This window comes from Octodon degus, unplaced genomic scaffold (assembly GCF_000260255.1).
Source record: "Octodon degus isolate 3935 unplaced genomic scaffold, OctDeg1.0 scaffold00111, whole genome shotgun sequence".
Classification (NCBI taxonomy): Eukaryota; Metazoa; Chordata; class Mammalia; order Rodentia; family Octodontidae; genus Octodon; species Octodon degus.
In genome coordinates this window covers 3,439,749-3,449,213 of record NW_004524687.1, presented here as the reverse complement: position 1 = coordinate 3,449,213, position 9,465 = coordinate 3,439,749, and the positions used below count along the sequence as shown (strand labels likewise).

Sequence of the window (9,465 nt, the reverse complement as noted above, 5' to 3'; positions counted from 1 at the left end):
AAAAAAAAAAAAAGAAAAAAAAATCCTACATTTTATGTATGTTGTGTTTTTTTACTCTTGTTCTCATAAGAAGCAGGAATCACCTAGTTTTTGGATGTGTGATCTCCTAGATTCAGTATTTGGATACTGATTCTAGAGTAGTAAGGACCCATCTCAAAAAATAGCCCATACAAGCCAAATAGTCATACATCCATACTCTGTCTATATAAGCATGTGGTGGGTGAACTTTCAAGTAGCTTCCTTTAAAGCTTAATGAAAGATTTAAATGCCTAACATGTTCCATTCTTTTGGAGCGGGGGAGGTAGCTAAGTGGTCTAAACACCTGTCAGCAAGCACAAGCACAAGAACCCAGGTTCATACTGCATGCCATGCCAGCCCCACCTGGGCCTACTTGGCCAGCCACTGAAAGCAGGTGTGGTGGTACACGCCTTTAATTATAGCTCTGGGGAGGCTGAAACAAAAGGACTACTACAAGTCCAAGCAGCTCAGCAAGACCCTATACCAAATACATAAATTTAAAAACAAAACAAATAAAACGTCCATTCTACTGAACATGATATTAATTTTATAAAATAAAATGCATTGTTTTATGTATATAAACCTTGCCCTTTTTGGTATGGAAAGGGATACCAGAAAACCTTCAATTTATGTAAAAGGAAGAACATAGCAATTAAAGAAGACACCCTGGGGAGCTCTAACTTCAAATAAGAAGTGGTAAAACTGGTAAATTAATTTTGCTGGTAAAACTGATTTTTTTTGTGTGTGTGATAGAACTGGGAAGTGAACTCAGGTCTTTGTGCTTGTCAGGAAAGCACTTACTCCACTGAGCCATCTCCCCAGCCCATGGTAAAACTGATTTAACAAATTAATTTTACTGATGATTGCATACAACAACAAAATCTATGATTATAATACTAAGAACAGGCAGCTTTTACTATGATATATTCAAGGTAAACAGAAAAATAGCAATAAAAAGATATTAAGGGTTTCCCACATGCCTATAAGTACTTCCCTGTTAAGTTACTTCCCCTTCTGTTCAAAATTTGAGGCAGAGTTTTGCTGAGTTGCCCAGGCTTGCTGTTCTGCCATAGCCTTTCAAATAGTGGGCTTAACAGCTACATAATTCCCTAGGGATGGGCATTAGGGATTGATATCCTAAATAGTATCAATCAACTTGAAAGAACCCAAATGAGTCACTAGCCCAATCCCCAACAGGAAGAGACCCTGTCCTGTATTCATGCCCGCTTGCTACATGACTCACTTTCCCATTTGATACTGGATTTAATCAATTTTACCTGAGCAATGGTGCTTGTAATTTCATTGGTTGGCCATAGTTTTGTCCCACCTCATGCCCAACTAAGCAAGTTCCCATGTCTTCTCCACCACCTTAGACCCGCCTTACCACATAGTTTTCCTCTATAAAAGTCCCTGGAAGAGACAACTTCCTGGGGAAAACTACCCACTCAGGGCCCCCCTCTTGTCCCTCTCTTGTACAGGAGCTTTCTTTCTCTCAAAAAACATACTGTGCTCATAAAAAAAAAAAAAAAAAAAAAAAAGTAGTGGGCTTACAGGCTTGGAGATCAAAACCCAGCCCCTGCGCTATGCAGGGGCAGGCACTTTAGTCCGCTGAGCTATCTGGCTGGCCCTTCCTACACAAATCTTTATAGAATACAGTTCTAACTTTTGTCTCCAAAAATAGACCTTTAAAGCACTCAGGTGCAAGCTTAATGTACAGCCTGCCTTTCCTCCTAGAGTTTGGAAGACAAACCTAAAAATCTCCAATTCTGTCCTCAGTTGTTTATTTTATTGTTGTTGTTGCCGGCTCAGCAGTCCCCTGGGCCTGCCTAAGCTTTCCTAAGCAGGAGCTTTAGACCAGACCTCTGAGCTATCTTGCCAGCCCAGTTGATCCACTTTGAATGAAAGCAAAATACATTTCTAACACTTGGAAAACTTCAAGAATTTAGATTCTTCTTCCCAAGAGCAAGGGACAAAAGGTACTAACAAAAACAAAACCCACACAATTTCTTTAGCAGTGCTGTAAATCTACTCCAGAGCTTTGCATACACTAAGCAAGTACTCTACCTCAAAGCTGTATCCACGGCCTTAAATTCCTCATTTATGCCCCCTCTTTTGAAATGTTAGGTATTTACCCAAGGGCCCTACACACAGTAAGCAAGCACTTTAAGTGCTAGCCCAAGCCTAAAGCAGTAAATATTACTAAATTTTACTAAATTCCAGTCTCTGACTACATCTTAATATTCTGACAAACTGTGAAACATGCATAAAATATGTGTTTCATACCAATGCATAACAGTTATTGTACGGGAAAGCAAAAATGTACTTTTTTTCTTTTTCTTTTATGGGTCTATAGGGTCTCACTACAAAGATTTGACTCTGATTGTCCTGTTTTCAGCCTCCTAAGTGCTGGGATTACAGGCATGCACCACTATGCCCAGTCTCTATCGCTGTCTCAGTGTGCTCCGGGGACCAAGGACGGAACTATGGTCCCTGTGCCTGCCTAAGCAGGTGCTTTAATCCGCTGAGCTATCAGGCTGGGCTTGCAAAAATGTACTTTCATAATTTTTTTTTTTTTTTGAGACAAGGTTTCACTATGCAATTCAAGCTAGACTGGAACTCACTGATCCTCCTGCTTCAGTCTCCTGAGTCCTAGGATTCCAGGTATGCACCATCAAATCCATTCTACTTTGATAATTATTGGACTTATGAAATAGCCATGTGCATGATATACCATTTCTACTTCAGAGTAATAAACTATAGATATTGGGAAACATTTTGTAAAACACAAAAGGAGCCTGCGGCCAGGGATATACCTCAGTGGCATAGTACTTGCCTGTCAAGCATGAGTTCATGAGCATGATTCCAGGTACCAAAAACAAAAACAAAAAACCAGGGAACCTGTCACTTCAAGAAAAAAATAGCATTTTTAAAAAAATTTTTTATTTATTTGTGTGTGTGTGTGTGTGTGTGTGTGTGTGTGTGTCTGTGTGTGTGTGTGTGGCCAGCTCAGCCCACCAGGGGGCGGGACAGGCTGGCATGTGGTGCTGGGGTATCGAACCGCGGTCCCTGTGCTTTGCCAAGCTTGTTCCAAGTAGGTGCTTTAGACCCCTGAGCCATTCGCCAGCCCCTAAAAATAGCAATTTTTAAAAACTTCTATACACTGTGATTTTGACAACCAAAGCACCAACATTTAGAAGATCTGTATAATTCAGTGAATCATTATTTTCTAAGTAACTCATGCATACAAATGTGAAAAAAAAGTCTATGCAAAGGCCAATAGATTTTAAAGCAATAGAATATAAAAATTCATCATATAGCTTCAGGTTCCATTCTTTGAGACAGGGCCTCGGTATGAAATCTATGCTGGCTTTGGATTCACTATACACCAGACTGGGCTTCAACTTGGATCCTTCTGCCTCATGCTCCAGAGTAGCTGGGATTAAAGGTACAGTACCATCACATGTGGTTAAGAACTTTTACTTGTATGTATCTTGCTATGCAGTTTAGGCTGGCCTTGAACTCAACTTTGTAGCCCAGGCAAGTCTGGAACTCACAACAATCCTTTTGCCTCCGCCTCCAGAGGGTTGGGATTACAGGCTTGTGCCACCATGCCCGATTTAAGAACTTTTATAAACTTCTAATTATTCCTGTGATTTCAGCACTCTGGGAAGACAAAGAATGGTGACCACAAATTGGAGCCCACCTAGTTTAATTTAGCAAGACTCATCTCAAAATAAAAGCTAGGGAGGCTGAGACAAGAGGATCACATGAGTTGCATAAGAGACCTTGTGCCAAATAAAAAATAAAAGCTGGGGATAGAGATCACTGTGAAGGGCCTCAGAGATCAAAACACTAGTAACACAAAAACACAACCACCGCCCCCCCCAAAAAAAAAAACCTCAACTACTTACCAATGTTGTACATGTGTATAGCCAACTCAGCTCACCCTCGGGGCAGAGCTTGCTTGTTTCCAGTACTTGCTGAAGCACACACTTTAGACCACTGAGCTATTTCATTAGCCCTCATTATCAACTTTTGGGATGCAGAGACAGGAGGATTGCTGAGAGCTGGATGCCAGCCTGAGCTACATTGGGAGTTCAATGGTAGCTTCAATTACACAGCAATACTCTGTCTCAAAAATCAAAGTAAGACAACCCCCAACCAAAGCACAACCCAATAGTGGTTATATTAATTTTGAGGGTTATTACATTTTGGATGTCAATATGGCTAATATCTCCAAATTTCAGAGATGAAGTACATTGCACAAGTATATGAAGTAACATATTCTTATTTATTTATTTGTGTGTGTGTGTGTGTGTGTGTGTGTGTGTCCAGCTCAGCCCACCAGGGGGCAGGGCGGGCTGGCATGTGGTGCTGGGGGATTGAACCATGGTCCCTGTGTTTTGTCAAGCTTGTTCCAAGTATGTGCTTTAGACCACTGAGTCATCTCACCAGCCCCTAAGTAACATATTCTTAATACAAAGAATATCATACAAAGAAAAATCATTCATATGGTATATAAGTAAAATAGTTACAAATATAAACTAGGTGTGGTGGTATACAACTATAATCCTAGCACTTTGGAGGCTGAGGCCAGTCTGGGGTACCTGGTGAGCTCAAGGTACATAGTGAGATTCTGTCTCAAAAAAGTAGCTAGGGCCAAGAGATAGCTGTGCCTGCAAGGACTAGGGTTTGATCCCTGGTACTGCATGCCATGCTGGCTTTAGCCTGGGTGTGCCAAGCTGGCCACCAAGACTGGGTATGGTAGCCCACACCTGTAATCCCGGTGCTGGGGAGGCTAAAACAGGAGGATCACTCTGGGATCACTCTGAGTCCCAGCTGCACAGTGAGACCCTGTATCAAGTACATCAAAAAAAAAAAAAAAAAAAAAAAAAAAAAAAAAAAAAAAAAAAAAGGTTAAAAGTTTATTTACTTGAGGTAGAAGGCAAATATCACTTACTGCTTACCAGGATTATGCTGTGTTGTAAATCCTCCATTCTGAAGTACATCTCCTGCCACATTCATTCTACCAGGATTAAAAGGTCTTACTCCAGTCTTGGTCTGTGAAGTTAAAGATGGGGTGTACGTTTGTATATTAAGACCAAAATTACTTGACTGCAGTCCGTTAGACATCTCCCAAGCTGGCATTCTATAGTGCTGTTACAAAGTATGATTAAGTTCATATCTCACCCAGCATTTAGGGCTTACACCTGTTTCTAGTGTTGTGACATTAATAATACGCATTTCAGTCTGGTTCTGTAGTGATAACACTATAACCCATTCCTCCATTTACCTTACTTCTTGAACGACTGGATGTGGAGAAATCCAAATCTTTGGTACTGTTTTTAGTTCCAGGAAGTCCCCACTCAGTAAAACTGGACAATCTGTTTTTCTCCCCTCCACTTGCTTCTATGTCCTCATCATCAATAATAATTGTCTCACACATATTTCCTTTCTGAAATGTCAAATCTCTTGAGAAAGGCAGACTCATGGAACAATTTCCTTGTGGCTTTTCATGTTTTGATGATGTAAATACTAAGTTTCTTTGATCAACTATTGCTGAAGCAGAAACTGGAGGCTGTATAGATTCAATAAATACAACATCATCATCATCTTCCATTGATGGATTTTTAGATCTACTGCCTAAAGCACTAATGGGACCACATGAATTCCCTGCATCCATGAGACTAGTAGTCACTGCTGTATTCCCTAATAGAGGAGGAGTGTTGTCAGTCAAGTCAAATCTTCCCATCGGTGGTTCATCCATACCAAATAACCTGTAAGAGACTCAGAAAAGAAAAAAAATTATTATTTGTGTGTGTGTGTGTGTGTGTGTGCGCGCGCACATGCGTGTGTGCAGGGTCTCATTATGCAGCTCCGTCTTGTAGTAATCCTCCTGTTTTCAGCCTCCATAGTGCTAGGATTACAGGCATACGCTACCATGCCCAGATTCTATCGCAGGCTCACTGAGCCTGGGGACTGGGCCAGCATGGCAAGCAATGCCAGGGATTGAAAACTGGCCCCTGCACTTGCCTAAGCAAGTGCTTAGTCTGCTAAGCCATCTTGCCAGCCATGGATATTACTATTTTGTTTTACCACAAAAAATAAATAGTACAAACAAAATTTTAAAACCTCTTCCCTTTTATTTTGGGGTGGGGTAAGTGGGTTGTTTGAGATTGGCTTCAAACTTGAAGTCCTCCTGCCCCTCAGTCTTCTGGGTAATGTGACTGGAGCCCTGTGCTACCATTGTCAACTATAAAATCTTTCTTTTCTTTTCTTTTTTTTTGACACAGGGTCTCACTATGTAGCATAGGCTGGCCTCCAGCATCCTTCTGCTTCAGCCTCCTAAGGGCTGGGATTACAGCCATCTGACACCAGGCTTAGACAAAAATCTTCAACTTATAGAGAAAAAAACTGATACTCATTTTGCTTTCTATTTTTCTTCATTTTTCTTTTTTTTTTTTTTTTTTTACCAGGCTTAGACAAAAATCTTCAACTTATAGAGAAAAAAACTGATACTCATTTTGCTTTCTATTTTTCTTCATTTTTCTTTTTTTTTTTTTTTTTTGTTTGTTTGTTTGTTTGTTTTTTATTTTGCGCTTGCCAGGGAAGTGCTTTTTTTTTTTTTTTTTTTTGGCGGAACTGGGGATTGAACTCAGACACTTGGGCTTGCCAGGCAAGTGCTTATTTTACTGAGCCATCTCCCTGGCCCCTTCTTCATTTTTCTGTATTAAAAACCATTTAAAATTTACTTCTATGGAGTTGGATAGAAATTTATTATGCAATCTTTGGCACTCTTTCAAAAATATCTAATTAATTTATAGTACTCATTACATCAACATTTATAGTGAAAAATACCTAATCTTTTCAATCAGAAAGGGTAATAAAACTCTATTAAGTATTCATAACCCAGAGAGTCTATTACAATGACTAAACCAGTGTTGGTTGTCACTGTTTTTCCAAATCGCTTCCAATACAAATGTAACGGTAACAAACAACAACAACAAAAAGGGTCAGTCAGATAACTCAAAGGACTAGCACCTGCTTAGGCAGAGCACAATGGTCGGGGTTCAATCCCTGGTGTGTAGTGCCTGCCCTGCCACTGGGGCATGCTGAGATGGTGACTGAGACTGGGTGTGGTGCCATGTGCCTGTAATCCCAGTGCTTGGGGGGCTGAAAACAGGAGAATCACTACAGGTCTGATCTATGTAGTGAGACCCCGTACTAAATACAAAAAAACCCAAATGTGACTGCATCTTTCTAAATCTTTCTTGCTCTAGCCCAGGAATCTAAGGTACTTTTGTGTTAGATATGCTATGAACATTTTATGTACAATTCTCTGAACACTACCATAATGATCAGTATAATTTACTCTGCTTTAGAGATGAAAAAGTTGAGACTTGGGGCTGGGGATCTGTCTCAGCAGATGCTTGCCTAGCAAGGGGAAGCCCTGGGTTTGGTCCTTGGCACCAAAAACAAAACAAAAAGTTGAGACTTAAAAGAAGCAAACTATGGGGCCAGGGAGATAGCTCAGTAGATTAAGTGCTTGCTTTGCAAGCGCAAGGGCCTGAGTTCAATCCCCGGTGCTGGGAAAAAACCAAAAAAAAAGTGAGAGAGGCTAGATTGTTCCAGATAAATCTAGGTAGGCATTAAACTCAGGACTCTTAAGTCTAGGCCACAAATTCTTTTCTTTCTTTCTTTTTTCTTTCTTTCTTTTTTTTTGTATTTAGGGATCAGTCTGTAGGGTGTTCAAGGTCTCACTACTAAATCGGACTTATAGTGATCTGCTTGTTTACAGCCTCTCAAGAGCTGGGGTTACAGGCGCATGCCACCATGCCCAGTCTCAACTGCTGTCTCAGCATACACAGGGGACAGGGCCGGCAAGGCAGGCCTGGGTATCAAGCCCCTAGCCCCTGCACTTCCATGCAGGCGCTTTAATTCACTAAGCTGTTTGGCCAGCCCTTTTCTTTTCTTCTGAAATAATGTCTTACTATCTAATTCAGGCTGATCTTGAACTCACTACGCAAACCAGAACTAAGGGGCTCCTTCTACCTCACTCTGGGATTACAGGCAAGTGTTACCATGCCCAGCAAGACCATAAATTCTTCATTACTATTGCTATACTCAACAAACATTTGTGCCAGGTTTAGTGACATACATCTGTAAACTTAGCAGGTTGAAGCATGAGGATCACTGAATTCAAGGCCAGTGTAGGTTACATAGTGAGTTCAAGGCCAGCCTGAACATAGGAAGAGTCAAAAAAGTTTGCCTACTGTACAATATGCTATGATGAAAAAATTCAATAAACAAAAGTCAACAGTGTTCCTGCACACCAAAAATGAAGGCACCGAGAAGGAAACCAGGAAAAATATTCGATTCCCAGAGTTCCCAAATAAATAAATGAATGAATACATAAATATGAATCAACCTGCCCAAGGAGACTTCTATAATGAAAATTACAGAACTCTAGCGAAATTAAAGATGTCACTAGACAATGAAAAAATGTCTTGTTCTTGGATTAATAGTTTGTGAAAATAGCAATATTATCAAAAGCAATATATAGATTTAATGTAATCCCTATTAAAATACCAACAACATTCTTCACAGAACTAAAAAGCAATCCTAAATTTATAGAAAATTTGGGACTGGTGGCACAAGCCTGTGATCCTGACACTCTGGAAGTTTGAGGGAGAAGAATGGCAAATACGAGGTCAAACTGTTCAATTAGCAAGAGCCTGTCTCAAAATAAAAGAAGGGGGGGCGGGGAGATGGCTCAGTAGAATAAGTGCTTCCCTGGCAAGCACAAGGGCCTGAGTTCAATCCCCAGTCTGGCAAAACAAAACAAAACAAAATCAAAATAAAAGGAATGAGACTGGTGATTTAGCTCAGTATGAAGGCTCTGGTCTCAATTTTTAGTAACACATTTAAAAAAAAAAAAAAAAGAAAGAAAGAAAAGAAAATTCATATGAGACCAGAAAAGCAGCAGAACATCCTGGCAATCTGAGCAAAAAGTTGGGATCCGGATTTGGGGCTTCAAATTATATTCCAATACAATGTAACAAAAACAGCATGGTACTGGCATATAGACATATAAACCATTATAACAGCACAGAAACAACCTCATGCAACTAGGCCATCTGATTTTTTTTTTTTTTTTTTTTGCCATTTTCTTTTTTTTTTTTTTTTTTTTTTTCAGAACCGGGGATTGAACTAGGGACCCTGCAATTGTCAGGCAAGTGTTCAGTTTTTTTTTTTTTTTTTTTTTTTTTGCCATCTGATTTTTGACAAAGGAGCCAAAAACATCTTGGAGAAAAGACAGCCTGTTCAACAAAGTCTTAAGAAACCTGGATATTAACTTGCAAAAGACTGAAACTAGATTCCATTTCTCTCCCTGTACTACAATCAAGTAAAACTGGGTAAAAACAGAATGAATATATGATATATATG

At 40.0% G+C, this 9,465-nt stretch overlaps 1 protein-coding gene across 10 annotated transcripts in view; it reads right to left on the bottom strand.

Annotated features, from left to right (window-relative positions):
* Positions 1-9,465, bottom strand: part of Zmym5 (zinc finger MYM-type containing 5) — a 33,645-nt gene that overhangs the window by 20,546 nt on the left and 3,634 nt on the right. For 4 of the 10 annotated variants that reach the window (XM_023699161.1, XM_023699155.1, XM_023699153.1 and 1 more), the window contains exons 3-5: positions 7,453-7,488; positions 5,312-5,795; positions 4,986-5,079 (exon numbers count right to left, since the gene is read on the bottom strand). In XM_023699161.1, coding sequence (XP_023554929.1) covers positions 4,986-5,079; positions 5,312-5,795; positions 7,453-7,488 — 614 coding nt within the window. Of the gene's footprint in view, positions 1-4,985; positions 5,080-5,311; positions 5,806-7,452; positions 7,489-9,465 lie in introns of all 10 variants that reach the window. The other 6 variants (XM_023699158.1, XM_023699151.1, XM_004639378.2 and 3 more) reach the window with 3 other exon arrangements.